The sequence below is a fragment of the Salmo salar genome, chromosome ssa02 (assembly GCF_905237065.1).
Source record: "Salmo salar chromosome ssa02, Ssal_v3.1, whole genome shotgun sequence".
Lineage (NCBI taxonomy): Eukaryota > Metazoa > Chordata > Actinopteri > Salmoniformes > Salmonidae > Salmo > Salmo salar.
The window spans coordinates 30763655-30788308 of NC_059443.1; the positions used below are offsets into that span (position 1 = coordinate 30763655).

The window sequence follows — 24654 nt, forward strand, 5'->3', positions numbered from 1 at the left end:
ATGACACCTTCAGTTGAACCCCCCCAGTAAATTTTGAACTGTCAGTTAAAGGTTCAACTTCAGGACTGAAAATATCATCAAAACTTTTAAATTATACAGAGTTGGGGTTAAATGTAATGTTTATAAGTAGTAATTTAGTTGTTTGTTCATAAATATAATTTCAATACACTTCCTGAATGGGGTATGAATAGAAATGAAATCGATCTCCACGCTATTATATGAAAGTCACTCCCAGTGTCCAGCCCAGCCCCCGCAGTCTCTCTCTGGACCCAGTCCAGAGGATTACCATTCTCCTAGCAGTGGGATATTATACTGGCAGCACCATCATAGATTATAAAAAAATAAAAACAAGAGGCCCCCTGCAAAGACATGCTAAACTTGGGAATATCCTTTTTTTGCACTCTAGTGCAGTACAACTGTTTTTCACTGCATTACAACCACCTCTGAAAAAATACATGCATAATTTGACATATTCTATTATTTATACCAGCATTTCTTTTAAAAGTTTACAGAAATACTGTCATGTCGAAAGCTATTGTGTAGACTATATTTAAAGAAATACACTTCTAATAAAATATGTGTTATTGGAATGACTCAACAGAGTCTGCAAAACTTAAATGGGTCTCTTGTGCTGGGCAACGGGTTTAATACAGAGTACTGGTGACTCCTTACTCCACCCACTTCTTTCTCTTCAACGTAATACATGGTATTACCTTAGAGAAGGTCCAAGAACTCCTGAAGCAAGCTGTGTTCTATCTGGTATCATAACAGAAGAAACACAGTGGAAAAGTATTACATTTTCTTCAAAAAGACAAAAGTCATCTGTGCTCTGACAAATGCACAAAGAATGACTCATCGAGTTCTAAACAAAGGCAACCAAAACTCTTCCATCTCCACTTACTAAAGAGGATTATTAAGCCATGACAACAAGTGGTTCAAGGATAGAATAATTGACAGGTACAATGATCTTTTGAAGTCACATCTGAAGGAACAATTTGTTCTAATGTCCCTTGCATCTTTTGCAAGTCAGGAATTACAGTCTGTTTTGTGACAGCAAAGAGATTACACCAAATGTGCCTGGAATGGTGCACAATTGGTGGCTTTTGAGCATGTGATAGTGCCTGTGAACTTAAAGTCACATTGGACAGTTATAGCCATAGATATGCAACATATACTGTAGTTAGCAGCAGTAATTGCATTCCATTCCATTACAATGATGGATTCCTTAAGCCAATATGAAAGAGAATGAAAGGATAAACTACGTCCAATTCAGAAATACCTGGCATTACAGTATCTGGCAATGTATGGATTTGTGGTGGATGTGACACTAAACTATGAATTTCCTCATCGGTGTCCCTATTTTAGAAAACAGTCAGACGGTAGTGGTATTTATGTGTACTTGTTCTCTAAAGCAGTCTTATTAGAGGGCAATGTGGCTACACTTTGTCACAATGGAATGCGATGGTATGTTTTAATTGAGTTATCAGAGAGAAAATTACAACGTAATGCATTTTAAACTCTACAGAAAATGACTACTGACCTTGATAGATAATAAACACCTCTCTGTATTATGTATTATCTTCCAATCGTGTCTCTGTTATTGGTTTAGAAAACTTAGTTAATGGACCTTTAATGTATACTGCTGACCTTAATTGAAAAAGCAACACATAGAGGCCTATAACTTGTAAAGAATGTTCTCCATTGTTGTTCTGAAAGCTTGATCATACTGTGTACTGTTAGCCATGTAGCCTTGCTGTCTCTTGTAGTACATTTTAAACTCTACAAAAAGACCCTTTGCTGACCTTGATCCATAATCATGACAAAATAGCTTGTAAATAATCTTGCCTTTGTTATAATTGTTTTAAACTAGGTAATAGTCCTATGCTTTTGCTGTATACTGCTAACCTGAAGAATCTGCTAACCTGAAGAATCACAAATCGGCCTACAACTTGTAAATACATTTCTCCATTGCTGTTCAGAATTGTGATTGATTATACTGTCTTAACAGCCTGGTTAATATTCATTACATTTAACTTGTAAATAAATTAGATTTTGTTTTGATCAAAAAAAAGTTGACCTTTGTGTTTCTTTTTTTGTTCATTTTTTGTGTGAATTGATTTCAGAACCATGGACAGTACCAGACTAGTTAAAGCTGTGTTGCTGGGTATGTACATATGACACAATCCCCTTCAAAACTACGCATTTGGTTAGTAGAGACCCTACTGAGTCTTTTCCACTCCACTTTAGCTGAGACAGGTAGAAAAGTTCTCTCTCTACAGCCCAATATTCTCAACATACCAATGTCAACATTGTATTTTTTCATTATTGGAATATATATGTTTTTATTCATATTTTTTTCTCAAATTACTCATTGCGTTTTCTTGTTGTCACAATAGAAGTGTCCAGTGATTAAAATGTAATATCTTTTGAATGAGTTATCCACATAACAATATTTTGAAATGCGGCCTTTTAGTTTGAAGTTTCCTCATTACCATATGAAAGTGACATCATTGTTTGTGCTGCTGGCAGCTTTCTCGTGTCCAGATTATCAAAACCATTGACCACACTAGTTCGGTTGGGTCTTCATGGTTCGCTGTCTCTTTGTGTCTCGACATTTTTACCTGTCAACATGAGGGAAATCGTGCATATCCAAGCCGGCCAGTGCGGTAACCAGATTGGTGCCAAAGTAAGAACCTAAACATTCATCATCCTAATTATGAACTGCTGTTGTAGTCTAACTGTTGCAGTTTCATAGAATTTTTTTTAAATTGTCAGGTTGGATTTGATACATTAGATTAGGATATAGCGCGAGATGAGACCACTATGCTTTGAGCTTTTGTTTTATCACAGAAAGTGGTAGTGGCTTCCTTTTTAAACCTAATAATAAAACTTTACATCCTCAGTATTACAACTACAATGGTTTGGATAAATGATCAAAGCAGTTTATTGAATGACTGTCTATAATATAGTAAAGGCTTGTTTCAAATGAATCAGCACAACTGAAAACTACTACAAAGAATGGATAACCATCCAGTCACATTCACCCTATTAAGCTACCTTTTTATTTGGAGACTATTTAGGCCTATTGCAATATTATTTCATACAATACGCAGAGTGAATTGGGTGTGTGATAGCTACCATTTGTTAAAGTATTGTAACTCCACAATTAAGAACTCTGTGATAAATGTATGCGTTTGTACGTCTGTGTGAGCCAGTGTGTGGAATTGCTGTGTGCAATTGTCGAGGATTATCGGTTGTCATGAGAATTATGTTCTCAATGTTAACTTCAATGAAAATACTCTGTCTGCCACCCAGAATGTGTAAGATTCTGGTTGAATAACACAGACGGAGGCCCAGCTTACAAGAATCAGACGTGTTTATTCAGGAGGGCGCGCTCTGAAGTCCATTGTACAGAGACATCATTATATACCAGGCTCCGCACTTACGCACACACATACACACTAACATTAAGGCCCAGATCTCTTAACACTGTAGATCATTACCCAGCCGACATTTTCATTCCTCTGAGATTAGGGAAACCTCGAGGGGGACTCCCTCTCATATCTTAAACCCTCAGAGTTCAAGCTAGGGCAGGTCAACCACAGTTTAACAGTTCTTGGTGTTTACTTAAACACACAGAAACAAATTCTTCTCTTATCCTAGTCCAACCTCGTTATACTTATGTTTAACCCTTTAGTTACTCATTCTACATGCTATATAGACCATATCCCTAATAGTTAAGTCTCAGGGTAGAATTATTTAATCATTACATTCAAACATATAAATCCCTTATTATCACGGTTTAACCGGGTTCTCTGGCGTGTCTACGTCTCCAGATCGCGTTAAAGCTGCTCTCGCATTATTGTCTTAAATCAACCTATTCTTCACTTGTCAAGGTCTGTCAAACTGTGAAATGGTGACTTGCCCTTTTGCCTCGCATATGTGAGAAACTTGCGTTCAAGACATTTACATCTATTCATGTAGCCTGCTATGCGCAAGAGACAAGTTACATGTTTTCCTTCAGATACTGGGTCGATATATCGATTCGATTTATTCCAGCGGGCTGTGTAGACGCTGACAGAGCTTTCCACTGGTGTGTGAGAGGTGGTGCAGGAGAGCATTGAGAAGAGTGGGGGTGCATAATTTACAATGATGGGAAGAGAATAAAATACAATTTGAGAGGTCTGTCAGTTGTTTGGTCTTTTCCAAATTGGAGAGACAAAATGTTGACATTGCTTTGTTCTCGATGAGATCATCTTTTTGTTTTGTAGGGTGTGACTGGTTTGTGTTACTGGTCCATTTCCCATGTACAATAAGCCTTGACATCATCAGATAGAAGTACCCCAACCCCACCCAGTCTCTCATAGGCCTATGGGGTAAACTGTTTGACAGTCTTTCTGGTTGATAGCTCATATAGGCCTACAATGGAGGACATAATGGTCCAGTCAGACCAATCAAATCCATATTCTCTGTATCAGGGTGCCTAAGGTTGTCATGACTACCCCAGGTCCATGGTCATTATAGAGCCACAGAACCATGCCAAGGTCATTCCTTCCTCAGACATACAGTTCAGCTCATCATTATCATGATGGCAGAGCCGTTTCCGGCTGCTAGAGTTCATTTTAATAATGTCCACTTAAAAGCAGGGCCGTACAGTAGCACTGCCCGCCTCATCCTAATCAATGTTTGTCTTCCCCTAACCAAATTAGGGGCGGATGGGGTGTGGGAGGGACATACAGACAGAGGAAACAGCTGACGTAACAGACGGTGAAGTCACTGGGTTCAACAGCGATTTAATCTGACACTACTGGAGGAAGAGAGACCGACAGAGATGAGAAGAAAGAGCGAGAGAGAGCGAGGGACAAGAAGGGGAGTGTGTAAGAAAGAGAGAGGTGCCCTATGAATAAAACATTTTCCTTTGGATTATGTCATGGCACGGTCTATTCTTTTCATTCAACTTTTCTTTAGACTGAGAAGTCCTATTGAGACAAGGAATCTCTTTTTGTCGGGAGACTTGGTCAAGAAGGCAGTTCCAATGTACAGATTGATGATACTATCAGGTCATACATATACATCATATGTCTCTGAGATCAATACAATTTCACATTCAATTGAAATCCACATTGAATGTACATTACCGTTCAAAAGTTTGGGGTCACTTAGAAATGTCCTTGTTTTTGAAAGACTGGCCTTCTTTAGACTAGTATCTGGAGCATCAGCATTTGTGGGTTCGATTGCAGGCTCAAAATGGCCAGAAACAAAGGACTTTCTTCTGAAACTCATCAGTCTATTCTTGTTCTGAGAAATGAAGGCTATTCCATGTGAGAAATTGCCAAGAAACTGAAGATCTCGTTCAGCGCTGTGTACTACTCCCTTCACAGAACATCGCAAACTGGCTCTAACCAGAATAGAAAGAGGAGTGGGAGGCCCCGGTGCACAACTGAGCAAGAGGACAAGTACATTAGAGTGTCTAGTTTGAGAAACAGACGCCTCACAAGTCCTCAACTGGCAGCTTCATTAAGCAAAACATTGCTTCTTTAATCAGAACAACAGTTTTCAGCTGTGCTAACATAATTGAAAAAGGGTTTTCTAATGATCAATTAGCCTTTTAAAATGATAAACTTGGATTAGCTAACACAATGTGCCATTGGAACACAGGAGTGATGGTTTCTGATAATAGGCTTCTGTACGCCTATGTAGATATTCCATTAAAAATCAGTAGTCATTTACAACATTAACAATGTTTACACTGTATTTCTGATCAATTTGATGTTATTTAAATGGGCAAAAAATGTGCTTTTCTTTTAAAAACAAGGACGTTTCTAAGTGACCCCACACTTTTGAACGGTAGTATAAGCTACTTCAATGGACAGTGAACCTCGCTGGTGTCTATGTAACTGTTAGTTTAGTAAAGCGTTAGTTAGAATAACATTACTGGTGGCCTGAAAGAGAGGACGCTACCCCCTCTAGGGTGTCATGGGTTGGATGGCCACCGGCCGGATCTGATTGACAGCCCAGTTGAAGGCATCTGTCCTATCTTTGGCTGTCCCTCACTCATCCTCTTTCTTTGACTCCCTCTCTCTCTCTCTCTCTCTCTCTCTCAGATTAAGGTCACTTGGTCATATTGCCTGTGCATACATGGTTTATCAAAACACTGATTGCTACTGTATATTGAGTCCATACAGTTGAGTACCCTCAAATCTCTCTTAACTACTGATCTGATATACAGACTGTTTATCCAGATTATCCCAAATCATCCCTTAATGCTGCTCTTTACAGAAAATTAGCAGAGGCACCAACATAAACAAATGTCTGAAACAAAAGGTCACACTCTCTCACACACACACACACACACACACACACACACACACACACACACACACACACACACACACACACACACACACACACACACACACACACACACACACACACACACACACACACACGCAAGCATGCTCCTCAAGGGGTGAACTAGACACGATTACAGATCTAGAGATGATCAGCTTTCTCAATTAACTCTGACTGCCTGCAAATGGATTTAATTTTCATATTTGTCTATGAAAAGATCTGCGTGTCCTTTGTGTTCTCTCCCTCTCCTCACATGGCCTTTTAAACGCCTCCTCTGTTCCAATAACACTATTATAGCCATCTATCTCAGTCTATGAATATTTAAATAGATTTATCTCAAATTTTGTACACAGATTTATTTACATCCCTCTTCATGAGGATTTCTCCTTTGCCAAGATAATCCATCCACCTGACAGGTGTGGCATATCAAGAAACTGACTAAACAGCATTGATCATTACACAGGTGCAACTTGTGCTGGGGACAATAAAAGGCCACTTTAAAATGTGTAGTTTTGTTACACAATGCCATGGATGTCTCAAGTTTTGAGGGAGCATGCTATTGGCATGCTGACTGCAGAAATGTCCACCAGAGCTGTTGCCAGATCATTTTAATTTCTCTACCATAAGCCGCCTCCAACGTCATTTTAGATCATTTGGCAGTACATCCAATGGGCCTCACAACCGCAGACCATGTGTATGGCGTCGTGTGGGTGAGTGGTTTGCAAGTGTCAATGATGGCAGTGGGGTTATGGTATGTGCAGGCATAAACTACGGACAACGAACACAATTGTATTTTATCGATGGCAATTTGAATGCACAAAAATCGTGTCACGAGATCCTGAAGCCCATTGCAAGACCCATTTTTTTTTTAAAGGTATCTGTGACCAACAAATGCATATCTGTATTCCCAGTCATGTGAAATCCATAGATTAGGGCCTAATGAATTCATTTCAATTGACTAATTTACTCCTATGAACTGTAACTCAGTAAAATCTATTCAATTGTTGCACGTTGAGTTTATATTTTTGTTCAGTACATGAAACATTGAATTTGGCCTTACTGCTATTAGCCCATAGACATGCATTGAATAACAGATCTATACATGTAAAAACAGATATTCAAACATGTATAAAGACAGTCAAACATTTAATAAAAGGGAGGTCTGTTTTGAAGTGTCTGTTCTATATCTGAGCGATATAAGAAAGCTCAGGGTTTTTTTTAATCATTAAATGTTTTTTTCATGCCCAGCACATGAGGGTCCTTGCTGGTGTGAGGCCTGAGTCAATTTCATCTTCTGTCAGCCAGTGTATTGACCACTCTATGGTGTTACATTCCGTGCTTGATTTGGGCCGGATTTGTCCAGTTTGTTGAAGTTCATTTGCCGCCAGTCTGTGCGTGACAGTAGGCTGTTTGAGACTGTGCAGATTGAAAATGCGCCAACCTGAATGCACATGATGCGCTGTTCCAAGTTGTTAAATGAGGGTTTGTAAGGTCATGGAAATTAGTTTAATCATTTTTGTTAATGTAATTCATGAAGGCACACTTTTAAATATGATCAGTCACTTAAAAATCAACATATCAGCCATTATCAGAATGACTCTTCTGTGCGTGTATGTGTGTGCCAGTGCGAGTGGGCCGTTGCTTGAGGAGAGAGAGCGCGACATTTCAGCAGCAGGTATTAAAAAAAATGACAGACAACAGATGAACTAAATGGCCAATTCAAAGCATCACTTGTAGCAGTTATCTTGCTAGTTAACTATAGCTAACTAAGCATTCATGTCGTTGTCAACTTTCCACCGGCAATAAATAAATGTGAACCGTCAAAAGCTGTGTATCCCTCTATTAAACAGCAGCCATGTCATTGCAACGTTTAAATATATTCTAAGAATGGCCTGATTGAAAAATAACTTGCTGTACACCGTGCTTCTTTCACATGCATTGCTTGCTGTTTGGGGTTTTAGGCTGGGTTTCTGTACAGCACTTTGAGATATCAGCTGATGTACGAAGGGCTATATAAATACATTTGATTTGATTTGATTTGTACATCGATCTCCCCTGAAACATGAATATTTGAGCATTATATATTAACATGTCTAGTTAGATACCTTGCTTTCAAGTAGCCTACCTTATCCATTTGATCCCTGATTCATTGAATGGGGGAATAATTTAATAAAGACAAAAGTATGTGGTTGTAATGTTGAAATATTTTATATCAAGGCTGGCAACCATCCTCCAGGATAGCTACTGCAGGCTTTTGTTCAAGCCCTGGTCTAACCATCTTGTAGCCTAAACATCAGCTGTTCAACAGGACCTTGATAGGCAGATTTGGGTGTTTCAGGGCTGGATCAAAAGCCAAGCCTTCATACCCAGGAGCTCTCCAGATGGAGGGTTGACCACATGTGGACATGTAACTAACAGTGCAGTCCTACTTTGTGGGGGTTAAGAGCCTTGATCAAGGACACAACAGCAGGAGATGGTAGGCCTACATGGGATCAGACACAGCAGCTTTCCAGTGTCAATAATGCATACTTTTTCATGTAGGCTATAATAATAGTCATGATCATTTGGTTAAAAGTCATGGAGAAGTCATCAAAAATAAGTATGAATAACAGTGAATAATCAGAGGTCTCTATAGCATTATGTAATTTGTGAATTTAGGTGAACATAATCTAATGGACCGTCTTGGATAAAGACAGCTCCTGCACTTCTTTTATCCCAAGTAAAGCACTGGTTACATTTGGTTTAGTGAGCCAAGAATTTCCTGTTGTTTTCATCATACTCCACAACAAGAGAGACTGATTTCAGACATATCGGCTCATGCTTCAGTCTTTGTTTGCTATGCATTCCTCTCTCTATAAAACGTTGCATTCCTCTCTCTATAAAACGTGTGGCATATGACCCTAGGAAACTGATGTGCTGTCATCAATTTAGTGTCTGTAGTTCTGGGAGGTGATCAGCGATGAGCACGGGATCGACCCCACAGGCACCTACCATGGAGACGGCGAGCTGCAGTTGGACAGAATCAGTGTCTACTACAACGAGGCAACAGGTACCACACCCCAAAATCTATTGCCATGATCCTGACACATTTTAATATGTAGCATATTTAACCCAGTCTATATGGCAATGCTGGTGGAGAGTTGTTTTGGTAATGGTTTCCTACAGTATTCACCTGATGTCTTTTCCCTCCTCCCCTCTGTCTCTGTCTCTCATGGAGGTGGTAAATATGTGCCCAGGGCTGTCCTCGTGGACCTTGAGCCTGGCACCATGGACTCTGTGAGGTCCGGACCCTTTGGACAGATCTTCAGGCCATACAACTTTGTGTTTGGTAGGTGGACATACAACCTGTTTGTAGGTAATGGTTGGGGATGGATATAACAGAAAATGTTTCAGCTAGTGAGTGTTAAAAAGATATGTTAGAATTGGGCACCCAAGAGAACCCAGTAGAATGGGGGGGGGGCTATTGATTATCATAACTAGATTTGTTTCATATACAATACAAGTTAAATGTATTCTCCTTCCTATTACTCCCTTCTCCCCTTCCTTCAGGCCAGAGCGGTGCTGGTAACAACTGGGCAAAGGGCCACTACACAGAGGGAGCAGAGCTGGTGGACTCTGTCCTGGACGTAGTGAGGAAGGAGTCAGAAAACTGTGACTGCCTGCAGGGCTTCCAGCTCACCCATTCTCTGGGCGGAGGCACGGGGTCGGGCATGGGCACCCTGCTCATCAGCAAGATCAGAGAGGAGTACCCTGACCGCATCATGACCACCTTCAGCGTGGTGCCCTCACCCAAGGTACTGTCATGTCAGCCGTACTTGCAGTTCAGATCTCTGCGGCCAATTGTGCACTGATTTATCAGATAAACGTGTATTGTTCAAATGCGTTTAATATCTTACAGTAAAAAAAAATATAGTGTGTATATTGAGTGTTTCTTCTTTGTGCATAATTTTTCTAGTGCTTCAATGCAAATGTACTTAATGAGGCAGATAATATAAATTACTTGAATCTCTCTCTCTCTCTCTCTCTCTCTCTCTCTCTCTCTCTCTCTCTGTTTCTTTCCAGGTATCAGACACAGTGGTGGAGCCCTACAACGCCACCCTCTCTGTTCACCAGCTAGTGGAGAACACAGTTGAGACGTTCTGCATCGATAACGAGGCCCTCTATGACATCTGCTTCCGCACACTCAAACTGACCACGCCCACCTACGGTGACCTCAACCACCTGGTGTCAGCCACCATGAGCGGCGTCACCACCTGCCTGCGCTTCCCTGGCCAGCTCACCGCTGACCTCCGCAAACTGGCCGTCAACATGGTGCCCTTCCCCCGTCTGCACTTCTTCATGCCCGGCTTCGCCCCCCTCACCAGCAGGGGCAGCCAGCAGTACCGTGCCCGAGCTTACCCAGCAGGTGTTTGACGCAAAAAACATGAAGGCCGCCTGCGACCCTCGTCACGACCGCTACCTTACTGTGGCCGCAGTGTTCCAGGGCCAAATGTCCATGAAGGAGGTGGACGAGCAGATGCTTAATATCCAGAACAAGAACAGCAGCTACTTCGTGGAATGGATCCCCAACAACGTGAAGACCGCTGTCTGCGATATCCCACCCCGTGGTCTAAAAATGTCTGTCACCTTCATCGGCAACAGCACAGCCATCCAGGAGCTGTTCAAGCGTATCTCTGAGCAGTTCACTGCCATGTTCTGCCGCAAGGCCTTCTTGCACTGGTATACTGGAGAGGGTATGGACGAGATGGAGTTCACTGAGGCAGAGAGCAACATGAACGACCTGGTGTCTGAGTACCAGCAGTACCAGGACGCCACCGCTGAGGAAGAGGGAGAGTTCGAGGAGGAGGCTGAAGACGATGACGCTTAAAGACAGAGCTTTCAAGATGAAGATTGTATTCGAAGGGCCAAATGAAGCTGTGAAACCATATGGGAAAAAACCTCAAAGTAACTTAGAAGCAAGAAAAAGTTAAAGGGGTCCCAAAACCAATTTGGAGCATTTTTTTTATCTAATGGAAAGTATTATAGAAAATTAGACACACCCCTTGTGACTGCGAATAAATGAACTAATGTTCATCTGTTGTCTTGTCCTCATTTGTCCTGTACCAATAGGCATACTGTTTGACTGACAGATGTTACAAGTTATCATTCCATCCACATTGTGAAATCTGAGATAGAAAGATATGTGTTTTTTGTTGAGTACTGTGAGTGCTTTGAGTCACACAGTTTGATACACTAGGGAGGCTGTTGATGCATACCATCATCATGGGCCAGAGAGGAGGAAAGTTAGTTATATCATTGGAATAACATTAAACTCACAGCATATTACAGGCCCAAAGCAGCGCTATTCCCCACTATGACAACAGAGTAGCATCTGGATAAGATGCATCTGGATGAGATAAGTGCAGCAATAAGGCTTGAACTGCCTCAAAATGGAAAAAACTATGAATATTCATGAACACAATAGAATAGGCCTATATTAGTATTGGTGCAATAGCCAGATAATTATATTTAAGAATGGTTTGCTCTTACTCTTGTTATAATATGAAAGGAAACACCATAAGGGAACATTAATGAGTTGGAAAATGTGTACCCAGAGTAATGCATTCAAATAATACACGTTCATAAAAGAAACAGAGAACAGACATTAGAGAGGGGAAATGGCTGTGTAAACACTGATGCAAATGATACCGGATCCCAAACTATCCGAATAATAATGGAAAGATTCACTCCTATTCCTATAATAAAAGTAAAATCTCATTGGATCGCTGCGAAAGGGGAAAAGGCGCTTCAGTGCAGATACACGCCCCTCTGTCTATCCAGCCCGGTAAAAAAATAGTCGAATTCGTATTGAATGGCCGGGTATCCAGGGTAGGCGGAGTTTGAACATTTTAGACTATTCCATTGGTCCTTACGTGAAATCTCGAGTCACACGGAGCGCCAAGAAATGCCGAGGTCATACCATTCATGTCCAATCAAATCCTTAATTATAATGATCGCGGTTCTTTTTACCCAATCATCACAAATAAAAGCATAACTGACAGCCGTTTCGACCAATAATCTTATGGGCCCACCAACCGAAGGCGGTCAGATATTCTACCGGAAATGCACATTGTTTTTCGTCGTTCGAAAGACATGCATAGTAAGTCTGATGTTTTAAATAAAAAGTGAATATCCATAAAAAATGTGTACTTTATGGTAATTGGTGGCCTTGTTTTACTGAATAAGTGCTTCATAGTAACATTTAGAAACGTTCTGCTAACTTAGCTTGCTAGCTAGATCTTCTAACGTTAGCCAGTGCGTCCTTATAAAACAATTTATCTGACAAACTAATTACTGTTTTACTGCCATATTTTTTTGTCCCTTTGGCTGATTTTAGATTAAAGGGTGAATGGAGGCAACACAGCTGATCGATGACTCAATATTGGAGGAGTCAGAGGAGGAGGATGGAGAAATGCGAAAAGAGACGCGAGGAGAGCCACTGGCCAAACTCAGGGTGTTAAAAAATGAACACATCTCAGAGACTGGTGAGCCCTGTTATGTCCCCAGCCTTTCTGTAATCTTTTAACCTTTACAAATACGCCTAGACTTGTACAATATCTCGCATTGCTGGCATTTTGTAGCATGCGTTGCTTTCCCTCTTACTTTGTTTCATCAACACAAGATATGAGATATTCAGCAGGTATTCTAGTGGTTAGAGCATTGGGCCAGTAACCGAAAGGTTGCTGGATCGAATCCCCAAGCTGACAAGGTAAAAATCTGTTATGCCTCTGAACAAGGCAGTTAGCCGTCTGTCATTGTAAATAAGAATTTGTTCTTAACTGACTTGCCTGGTTAAATAAAACAAGTTTTTCATTAAATAATGATGTCAGTTTATGACATGTTTATATTTGCTGCGAAAAGTAGTATTTTATTGATACTCCCCCCTCCCCCCCTCAGAGTTGCCTCTCTACCAGGGAGAGAATGTGTTGGGTCGAAACCCAAACTCCTGCTCCCTGCCCCTCGAGGCCCGCTCCGTATCCAAGCAACACACCGTCATCTCCATCTCAATGTTTCACGGCAACCGTTGTCGTGGCAACGTTGCCACCATGGAGACAGAGGCTTTAGTGTGGGACCTGGGGAGCATGAATGGGACAAGGAAGGGCCGGACCAAACTGACCCCTCACGTCCGCTACGCTCTGACCGAGGGAGAGTGTGTAGTAATAGCTGACATACCCTGCAAGTATGTCTCTGTGGACCAGAGGGGGGGACAGGGGCACATGCAGAACCTGACCAACGCACACTCTGGAAGGGGAAGGAGGACAGGGCCAGACAGGAAGGCCCAGTTCAGAGGAAGCCCTAGTGGCCAAGGTCTGGGACGAGAGACTAGCACACCGAAGACTGAGAGACCGACTGAGGGTAGAGGAGTCAATGGAGAGATGGGGGCACCATCGTCGACTGAACTGGGTGGAAAGGGTAAAACTCCGGCCAAACCCCTGTCGTTTGAACAAACCCCCACACAGCCTGAGAGGACACTGGTGCCTGAATCTGAGTCTGACTCCGACAGAGATCGAGCGGGACGGCGAGACAAACGGGGAAAGTACTTTGGTAAAATTATGTTTATTGTTTCACTTGCTGTAATCTGATCTAGCTTTGTTGCAGTGTTTTGTAAATATCTATTTCTCCTTTCTCTCCCTCTCTCTACCTTTCCCTCTCTCTACCTCTTTCGTTCTCTCTACTTCGCTCTACCTCTCTCGCTTTTGTTCTCTCTCTCCACCTCTCTCTCTTTTGTTCTCTCTCTTTTTCTCTGTTAGTCTCTGATTCTGACTCCCACATGTCCAGTCCCACCTGTTCTACATTCCTCAGTCCTACAAACAAAGTCATTCCAGAGAGGTAAAGTTCCCATCCATCCATCCATTTCCACTTCAGTAACCTGATATTATCACCGAACACTTAAATATTGAATTATATTTTAAACTATAAATATGTATAGTAGAATACAGTAGGTGTTTGTATTCCAAGTGAAGTCACCTTTCCTTTGATGTCTAACAGTGAGGACGAGAGCCCCATCACTCCCTCCTCTGCAAAAAACAGACCCAAGAAAATAGTGAGCTTCAGTGAGGAGGAGCGCGACATGGATGGACCGAGACAGCAGCCCAGGAGAAGAAGAGCCCAAGTGATAGTGGACGACAGCGAAGAAGAGGAGGAGGCGAAGGAAGGCACAAAGGCACTAGGAGAGAAGGAAACTGGGAAAAGGACAAGAGGAAAGGAGGATGTGTCAGTGGTGAACCAGGTCAGTCAAGCTGAGAGAGATGGATTAACCCCCTCTGCACCGATGGTGTCTACAGAGGACAAGTTTAACATGGACAGTGACACAGACGTAGAGGGAGAGGAGGAGATGGGGCTGTCTGCACCTGTGAACAGTGTTACGCCACCAGACGCAACAGAACCTCCTACTACAGACTCTGACCCAGGCCAGATCCACATGGACAGTGATACTGATGTGGAGGAAGGAGATACTATGGTCAGTGACTCTAAGTTAATGATAACTACAGCCGATGTGGAGAGGAAACCAGTAGATTCTGTCCCAGTGGTGCAGCCAACAGAGATCCACCTGGACAGTGATACAGACATGGATGATGATGACGATGATGTTGTTGTTGTGTCAGACAGTGCTACCAATGTTACCTCCTTCGTATCCGATCCGGTCGAGAAACCAGACGATTCTGCCCCTGCAGTGCCGCCCGTAGAATTCCACTTAGACACTGACACAGATGTGGAAGCGGACACAGACACACATTCCAAAACAGTTCCAGAATCAGATTGTAGTGGAATCAGAACAGGGATTGCTGGTCACCAGGAGATCCTTTTGGACAGTGATACTGATGAAGAAGACAACCCTTTTGCCCCTCCGGCCAGCAGCAGAACAGCGGAGCTCCTTATTCCACCCACCAGTGTAGGACCTGCAGCTGCTGCTCCTCTGGAGATCAGGTCTGACAGCGACACAGACTTGGAGGAAGACGCCACACAAACCATGAACCTTCCTCCTCCTAATGTCGCCACGGTAAAGGAAGACGCTGTGTTAGCGTCGCGACAGGCCGTGCTGCCATCACCCACAATATCGATAACCGGTGCTGTTACCAAGACAACCGCTCTCAGGTCTCAGGACTCTGATGCTGACACAGATGCTGAGGAGGAGCGGTTGGAGCCCAAACCCCCCCGGTGTCGGCCCCCAGCAGGGAGGGTCCCGGAGCCGGACCTCAGTGAGCCCAGTGACTTCAGGATGGACAGTGATACGGAGGAGGATGCACCAGGGGAAGCAGGCCAGGGACAGACTGGAGGTCGGATCAGAGAGGGGGCAGCTGGCCCCGGGCTGCTCCCCCTGGGGGGTTCCCCTGGCCCTCATCAGAAGTGCTCCACCCCTTTGGCATCGTCAGTACAGGAGGAGATGGAGACTCAGGCCTTCTTCAGTCCCTCTGACCCATTCAGACGTAAGTCATGGATTGTATGGTTTGCATCTTAAATCACACCCTGATTCCTATGTAATGTACTGCCTTTGACCAGGGTCCATAGGGCTCTGGTCTAAAGTGCTGCACTATAACGGGAATAGGGTGCCATTTGGGACACAGCCATAGACTTTGACAAGAGATTATACATTTCCAGTGGAAACTGCCGTGTTCATTTGTAACCTGTCTCTCTATCTTTCCTCCTCAGACCCAGCTCTCCCTCCTGTGCTGAGGCCTACAGCAGCATTGTCCTGTTCTGCATCAGACAGCCAGGAGGACGATGACTTTGTGGTGGCCGAGACCCAGTCATTTGTGTTGGAGGCCCAGAACCAGGGCCATCAAAGCAGCCTTCCAGTGGAACCAACCCTGGATGCCACGCAACCCTACGGTCTGGAGCCTTCCTTGGCAGAGGAGCAGCCCAGCCGAGGCTCCTTCCAGCTGGGTCTGTCAGACTGCAGGGACCTCAGCCTCCAGGCCGGGGACCAGGCCTCAGAGAGCACCCAGGCATTCAGCTTCCCAGATGGGGAGTTGGAGGCCACCCAGGCATATGGAGCTGGAGCTGTGGTTCCCACTCTGTCCTCCAGGGCTTTTCTGGCCCAGGCAGTAGCCACAGAGAGCACCCAGGCTTTCAGCTCCCCAGATAGCGATTCTGACCTGGAGGCCACCCAGACCTATGGATCTGGAGGGGGGAGCGAGGAGCCTGGCCTGGGCCAGAGGTCTGTGGTGTTCGGAAGGAACAGGCAGGTGGACTTTGTCCTGGAGGCAACACAGGCTTATGCTGCCCAGCCTCACAGTGACCCAGAGGAGGAAGATGAAGAGGAGACCCCCACCACATCTAATGTTGCTACGACTGAAACCCTGCCCATGTCTGCCTATGAGGAAGAGGGTGAAGAGGAGGAAGATTTGGTTGGAGCCATGCCCTCAACCCCAGTATGGAGAGGGAGATCTGGAGGAGTGAGGGAGAGAGAGGAAGAGGAGCAGGAGACCCAGACTGGTGACGTGCTGATCAACCAATACCTCTCCACGGCTCAAACTCTGGACATGGTCCAGGAGAGTGATGATGAGGAAGAAGCGAAACCAGACTCACCCAGAAGAAGAGGACGGTCCCAAGAACAGACAGTAGATGAGGAAGAGACACAGACTGTTGGCTCCTACCTCTCCACTGCTGAAACCCAGCCCATGTTTGCTGCTGCTGAGGATGATGATGATGATGAGGAGGAGGAAGAACTCAAACCTCCATCACCCGGAAGGAGGGGAAGTTCCCGGAGAGGGAGAGTAGAAGAGGAGGAGACACAACCTAGTGAGTTCCTCACCAGCTCCCACATCTCCACCGCTGAAACTCAGCCTATGGGTACTTGTGACACTGAGGAAGAGAAGGAGGAGGACACCAAAGCTAAAGGACGGGCTCAGAGAGGGCGAGGGAGAGAGTCTGAGGCTGGGACAAGCGGTGTCAGCAGTAGAGGTAGAAGAGGAGCTAGAGGAGGAGAGGAAGAAGAAGAGGAGAGCTCTGAGCCTCCAAAGACACAGACAAGAGGGAAGGGGAAAGCTGGGAACACCGCACGAGGCAGAGGGAGGAGAGGGAAGGTGCTGCCTGAGGAGGAAGAGGGTGAGAAAGAAGAAGTGGTTGAGCAAGGAAGAAGAGGAAGAAAGAGTGTGAAACAACAGAAAGTGGGAGAAAAAGAAAGACTTGAGAGGGAACAGAGAGAGGAGCAAGAGGGAATAGAAAAGGAAAGACAAGAACAAGCTGAGAAGGAACGGTTGCAGAAGGAAAAAGTAGAATCGGAAAGGGTTAGGAAGGAACAACAGGAGAGAGAAAGGATGGAGCAGGAACTTAAAGAACAATATGAGCGATTAGAGAGGGAGAGGGTGGAAGGACAAACAGAAAGGATGGAGAGAGAGAGAAGGGAACAGGAGGAAAGAGAGCGGCTTGAGAGGGAATGGAAGGAACGAGAAGAGCAAGAAAGACTGGAGCAAGAAAGGGCAAAAAGAGAAAAGGAGAGATTAGAGAGAGAAGAAAAGGAGAGATTAGAGAGAGAAGAAAAGGAGAGATTAGAGAGAGAAGAAAAGGAGAGATTAGAGAGAGAAGAAAAGGAGAGAATAGAGAGAGAAGAAAAGGAGAGATTAGAGAGAGAAGAAAAGGAGAGAATAGAGAGAGAAGAAAAGGAGAGAATAGAGAGAGAAGAAAAGGAGAGATTAGAGAGAGAAGAAAAGGAGAGAATAGAGAGAGAAGAAAAGGAGAGATTAGAGAGAGAAGAAAAAGAGAGATTAGAGAGAGAAGAAAAGGAGAGAATAGAGAGAGAAGAAAAGGAGAGAATAGAGAGGAAAGAAAGAGAAGACAGGAAAAGACTGGAGAGGGAGGAAAAAGAGAAGCAAGAAAAGTTGGAGCGAGAAAGCAGGGAAAGGGAAGCGCTAGAGCGATTGGAGAGGGAGAGGGTGGGAAGAGAGGAGAAAGAGAGATTAGAGGGAGAACAAGCAGAAGATGAACAATTGGAGAAAGAGCGTAGAGAGATATTGGAGAAGGAAAAAATGGAAAGAGAAGAGAAGAAAAAACAGGAGCGAGAACGACTGAAGAAGAACAAGGAAGAGAAGGAACGATTAGACAGGGAAATGAAGGAAAGACACCTGAAAGAAAAACAGGAGAGGGAGAAGAAGGAAAGAGGAAAGAGGGAAGCCGAGGAGAAAGAAAAGGAGATTAAAGAACGACAAGCGAAGGAACAAGGAGAAAAACAAGCAAAGAAAGACAACGAAAATGAGCCAAAAACATCCACGAGAGGTCGCAGAGCCACCTCCAGGAGAACCGTCACGGTTCCACCCACAACGGAACCACAACCTGAACTTGATATTCTGTCCAGCCAACCAGAACCAGTCCCAGCTAGTATAACTAGGTCTCGCTCCAACTCTGTCAGCTCTGAGAGATCCACCTCCAACATAGGTACCCAGGGGAGCAGAGGGAGAGGGGGGAGGAAGACCACCAGCACCACAGAGCCAGCCCCTGGTCCAGACAACCCCACCCGCAACAGCACCAGGAGACGGACGTTGGTCGGTACGGTTGTGGCTCCCCCTGCTGCTGTGGAGGTCACAGTGCAGGACATTCTCTCCAGCGAACAGTTTGTTGCCAGGAGAACCCGCTCTCGCTCCAGCTCCACCAACTCCCACAGCTCCTTCAACTCAGAGGTCTCCACCTGTATCCCGGCTAGCATGAGCTCTCAGAGCGGAGGGAGGAGGAAGACTGGAACAGAGTCCGTCTCTCCCAGTAACAGGCAGAGTGAGCAGCCTCCAGCCACCAAGCCCTCAGCCACCAAGCCCTTAGCCAGAGGCAGGAGAAGCCAGAAAGTAGAGGATTATGGTCCACACCCTGAGATGAATGAGAAGGCTGATTCTCAGGAGGCTGGTGGTACCACTAGAGGGCAGAAGAAAACAGCCAAAACCAATGAGCCAGACCCTGTAGTAGCAGATAAAGAAACCACTCCAGCCCAGGTAACAGAGGACTCCCCCGCTCCTAGAGGGAATGGAAGAGGCCGGGGCCGAGGTGGCCAGAAAGACAACACACCTGAATCCACCACTACAACAGCAGGAGGGGACACTCCAAGTGAAGAGGGAGTGGGGTCTAAAACCGGTGGGAGAGGGAAAGGGAGGAAGAGGGGGCTGGAAGAGGAGGAGGAGAGCAGTGGGTTCAAGGTTCCCTGGGGGAAAGCTAAGGTTCAGAGGGGAGGGAGATGCAGGGCAGCAGAGGAGGAAGGAGAGAAAGAGGAGAAACCTGCATCCACTCCAGCAAAGAGGGGCAGAGCCTCCACTGCCCAGGTGAAGAAGATAGCAGAGGAGGAGAAGAGTATGGAGGGACAGAGTGAGAAGATGGAAGAGGCTGGTACTGTGCAGAGGAAAGTCCGAGGCAGGCAGTCAACGGTTCAGATAAAGAAAGAAGAGAAATCTGTTTTGGACTCTAATTCTGTGGTAATGTTCTCTCTCCATCTGCTCCCTTCTGATAGACAAGCCTTTGAAAAGCTATGCACTCAATTTCTGTCCACACCCAGCGCCACTCTCTTCGTACACTGACTCAGTCTTTTCCCACTAGAGTAATGGATTTCAATTAACATCATTCAGTGACTACCAAGGCATCAATCTCTCTCTCGCTCTTTCTCTCTCTCTCCCTCAGCCATGGGAGTACACTGACATCTCTCTCTCCCTCAGCCATGGGAGTACACTGACATCTCTCTCTCCCTCAGCCATGGGAGTACACTGACATCTCTCTCTCCCTCAGCCATGGGAGTACACTGACATCTCCCTCTCCCTCAGCCATGGGAGTACACTGACATCTCTTTCCTCAGCCATGGGAGTACACTGACACTCAGCCATGGGAGAACTGACATCTCTCTCTCCCTCAGCCATGGGAGTACACTGACATCTCTCTCTCCCTCAGCCATGGGAGTACACTGACATCTCTCTCTCCCTCAGCCATGGGAGTACACTGACATCTCTCACTCCCTCAGCCATGGGAGTACACTGGCCATCTTTGCATAACAGCCCTAGTAATGAATTAAGTGGTTCAATGGGCATAACTGTCAGTTTGTATACACCCTGTATTACTGACTAATGAAACTCTCTCTCTTCCTCTCTTCCCCCTATCTTTCTTCTCTCCTCCTGCTCACTCTCTTCCCCCTCTCTCTTCTTCCACCCCCTACCCCTCTCTGCTGCAGGTGCCCCAGACCCCTACAGGTAAGAGCAGAGGTAAGCGTAGGGCCCCTGTGGAATCATCACCATTTGCCAAGACCCCTCGCTCCTCCTCTGTCTCTCCCCTGTCCTCTCTCTCCTCCCCTGGGACACTGGGCCGAGCTAGGGCTGCAACGCAGTCCTACAAGGTAAGCTAATGGATGTGTGTTTAGTGTCCGTGTGTGTGTTTAATGTGTGTGTGTTTAGTGTCCGTGTGTTAGAGCATTAAATCTCTCTGATGCACAGTCGTGTGTGTGGGTTTTGAAAGCCCTCCCTTCCTCTTACTCTCTATCCCTCTCTCCCTCCTTCTGTCCTTCTCTCTTTGACCCCCCTCCTCTCAGGTGTTGTTTACAGGAGTGGTGGATGAGGGGGGGGGGAAGGTGGTGTCTCGTCTGGGGGGCAGCCTGGCGAAGGGCGTGGCCGACATGACCCACCTGGTGACTGACAGGATCCGACGCACCGTCAAGTTCCTGTGTGCTGTGGCCCGTGGCGTGCCCGTCGTCACCACCGATTGGCTGGATAAGGTTAGTCCCCGCCCCCCCACCAGGAAGTGAAGATTGTAGAAATAGAATGCACATCCCTGTCATGTGTAATGGGGTGGTTGGAGGCAGAGCCTAGTTTTCTTTTCACTGCACTTTCTCTCTCTCTCTCTCTCCGACACACACTGCCTCTTTTCCCCTCACACACCTCTCTCTCTCTCTCTCTCTCTCTCTCTCTCTCTCTCTCCCGACACACACTGCCTCTTTTCCCCTCACACACCTCTCTCTCTCTCTCTCTCTCTCTCTCTGACACACACTGCCTCTTTTCCCCTCACACACCTCTCCCTCTCTCTCTCTCTCCGACACACACTGCCTCTTTTCCCCTCACACACCTCTCCCTCTCTCTCTCTCTCCGACACACACTGCCTCTTTTCCCCTCACACACCTCTTCTCTCTCTCTCTCTCTCTCTCTCTCTGACACACACTGCCTCTTTTCCCCTCACACACCTCTCTCTCTCTCTCTCTCTTTCTCTCTGACACACACTGCCTCTTTTCCCCTCACACACCTCTCTCTCTCTCTCTCTCCGACACACACTGCCTCTTTTCCCCTCACACACCTCTCTCTCTCTCTCTCTCTCTCTCTCTCTCTCTCCGACACACACTGCCTCTTTTCCCCTCACACACCTCTCTCTCTCTCTCTCTCTCTCTCTCTCTCTCTCCGACACACACTGCCTCTTTTCCCCTCACACACCTCTCTCTCTCTCTCCGACACACACTGCCTCTTTTCCCCTCACACACCTCTCTCTCTCTCTCCGACACACACTGCCTCTTTTCCCCTCACACACATCTCTCTCTCTCTCTCTCTCTCTCTCTCTCTCTCTCTCCGACACACACTGCCTCTTTTCCCCTCACACACCTCTCTCTCTCTCTCTCTCTCTCTCCCTCTTTCTCTCTGACACACACTGCCTCTTTTCCCCTCACACACCTCTCCCTCTCTCTCTCTCTCTCTCCGACACACACTGCCTCTTTTCCCCTCACACACCTCTCTCTCTCTCTCTCTCTCTCTCTCTCTCCGACACACACTTCCTCTTTTCCCCTCACACACCTCTCTCTCTCTCTCTCTCCGACACACACTGCCTCTTTTCCCCTCACACACCTCTCTCTCTCTCTGCCTCTTTTCCCCTCTCTACACCTCACACACCTTCTCTCAGTGTGGTAAGGTGGGTAGTTTCCTACCTACTGATAGGTACCTGGTGAAGGACAGGGAGCAGGAGAACAAGTTCAGCTTCTGTCTGGAGGAATCACTGAGGACCGCCAGCACCCAACCTCTACTACAGGTACACACACACTCTCCTCCATCCATCTGTCCAATTCATCCCTGTATGTTTTTGTGTTAATGTCCCAACTCTGTGTGTGTGCATGCTCCCCGCTTTGCTTTTATCTTTGTGTCTCCCATCCATGTTTATTCAAATAGGCAACACACACACACACACACACACACACACACACACACACACACACACCCCCCTAGGAGAGTGCAGACGCTAGGCAAATAATGACTCACAGGAACCCAGAAGTTATTCTGCATACTTTGTGAATAATCCACACTCCCCAATGGCCTCCTTTTATCTACGACTACACACCATAGACTGCTGAAAACACAAGACACACTAAAGCAATGTCCTGAGAATATGGGTTTCTGTATAATCAAATGTTATTTGTCACATGCATCCTAAACAACAGGTGTGGACTACTGAAATGCTTACTTACGGACCCTTCCCAACAAAGCAGAGAGAAAGAACATAGAGATAATAGAAAAGTTAACCATGTAATAATACATGTAATAATAGATACACAATGATTAATGATAACTTGACTATATACAAGGACTACCAGTTGATGTGCAGGGGTACGAGGTCATTGAGGTAGATATGTACATACAGTGTATTCGGACCTCTTGACATTTTCCACATTTTGTTACGTTACAGCCTTATTCTAAAAGATTAAAATAATTATTATAATAATTACATCTACACACGATACGCCATAATGACAAAACAAAACAGGTTTTTAGAAATGTTTGCAAATGTATTAAATATAAAGAGCAGACTTCTCAGATGGTGTTCTGGAGAAGGCAGGGCAGGCAAGCTGCATTAACTGTTAATGTTGTGGTTGTGTTTAATGGCAGCTCTCCCATGAGCTCAGTTCTGACTCAACAGCAAGCAGGCTATTATCTATTATCTTATTCTCTCCTTTTTACTTCCTGTTTATGAAACTGGCCCTAGTGATGACACTGATTTGTATATTTAAAAGGGTAAATGAAACTCCAAATAAGAGCATGCCCTCTCCTCTCTCAGGGTTATGAGGTCCATGTGACCAGGTCAGTGTTGCCAGAGCCAGCCCAGATGAAGGACATCATCGTCTGTAGCGGAGCTCACTTCCTCTCCAAGATGCCCTCCACTCAGAAGGCCCGGACCCTAGTGATATCGTGTGGGGAGGACTGGTCTCTCTGTGCTCCTGCTCTCTCTGCTTCTCTCCCTGTCCTCAGTGCTGAGATCCTGCTAACTGGTATATTACAGCAGAGAGTGGACCTGGTAACCCATGTCCTCTCAGCCCCCAAACCCAGGGTCCAGCCAGTAGCCAAAGGCCAGGCCAGTGGCAGGAAGAGAACGTAACAGAAAAACAAAATTCCCCTGGGTGGTATTCATTAGTGCATACTGTAGCAAAACATTATGCAACAGAAAACGAAAACTAGTATTGGACAAGTTACATTTACATTACATTTTAGTCATTTAGCAGACGCTCTTATCCAGAGCGACTTACAGTAGTGAATGCATACATTTCATGAATAATTAAAAAAAAAATGTTGTACTGGCCCCCCGTGGGAATCGAACCCACAACCCTGGCGTTGCACACACCATGCTGGCGTTGCAAACACCATGCTCTACCAACTGAGCCACAGGTTCAGGTAATCCCTCCCTGTTTTAGTCTGTTTTCTTCCTATAGGTGAATATGACCCTGTCTACAAGGCCAGGGAGAAGGCATTACAGTTTCAGAGAAGACCGCAGACAGATGGTTTGTGTGTGTGTGTGATGGCATGCAGCACCCACCTCCACCTGTATAGAGAACAGTAGCAGGTCCAGGCCACAGAGGAGTGGTAACTACAGTATTACTCCCCTGGAGGGGCATGAGACCATTAGACACCTGAGAGAGGGGAGAATGAGGATTCGGCTGTACAAGAGACAAATGGCAGCATCCCAAATGGGACCCTATTGCCTACTTTTGAAGAGAGCCCTGCACTATATAGGGAATAGGGTGCTATTTGGGACACCAACGTAAAAGGCTGGTGAGAGGAGACATCCACCTGTATGACCAACTAGACTAGATAGTTCAGAATGTATTCACTCCGATAAGAAGACAAACAAACCCAAGAAATGGAAATGTATTCCTATGTTTGAGGTTAGAGAAAATGCATGCAGAGAAATGCTCTGAATAGATTTGTTTATAAAAACAATCTAAATATGAGGTAAGAGAGAAGAGACAGAGCAGTACATGAGATAATTTACTGCCTATCCCAGTCATGTTTATTTGATCTCTCTTCCCTCCCTCTCCTGATCCTTCAGCTACAGTTGTAT

The 24654-nt window shown here is 45.3% G+C and overlaps 1 protein-coding gene and 1 pseudogene across 1 annotated transcript; both read left to right on the plus strand.

Annotated features, from left to right (window-relative positions):
• The first annotated feature begins 2559 nt into the window (after nucleotides 1-2559).
• LOC106579694 (tubulin beta chain-like) lies at nucleotides 2560-11424 on the plus strand (annotated as a pseudogene).
• A 995-nt stretch (nucleotides 11425-12419) lies between these two features.
• On the plus strand, nucleotides 12420-24432 carry LOC106579625 (mediator of DNA damage checkpoint protein 1). The gene is made up of 9 exons (XM_045702088.1): nucleotides 12420-12490; nucleotides 12728-12875; nucleotides 13288-13935; nucleotides 14142-14220; nucleotides 14380-14620; nucleotides 20528-20689; nucleotides 20882-21064; nucleotides 22231-22356; nucleotides 23377-24432. Exons 2-9 carry the CDS (start codon nucleotides 12740-12742, stop codon nucleotides 23692-23694), a joined length of 1893 nt encoding a protein of 630 aa, XP_045558044.1. The 5' UTR covers nucleotides 12420-12490; nucleotides 12728-12739; the 3' UTR covers nucleotides 23695-24432.
• Nucleotides 24433-24654: the final 222 nt, after the last annotated feature.

Coding starts and splice junctions, on each gene's coding strand:
- LOC106579625 (XM_045702088.1), top strand. CDS start 12,740: ATGGAGGCAACACAGCTGATCGATGACTCAATATTGGAGGAGTCAGAG. Junction 12,876..13,287: donor TGAACACATCTCAGAGACTG/GTGAGCCCTGTT, acceptor TCCCCCCCTCAG/AGTTGCCTCTCTACCAGGGA. Junction 22,357..23,376: donor GCACCCAACCTCTACTACAG/GTACACACACAC, acceptor CTCCTCTCTCAG/GGTTATGAGGTCCATGTGAC.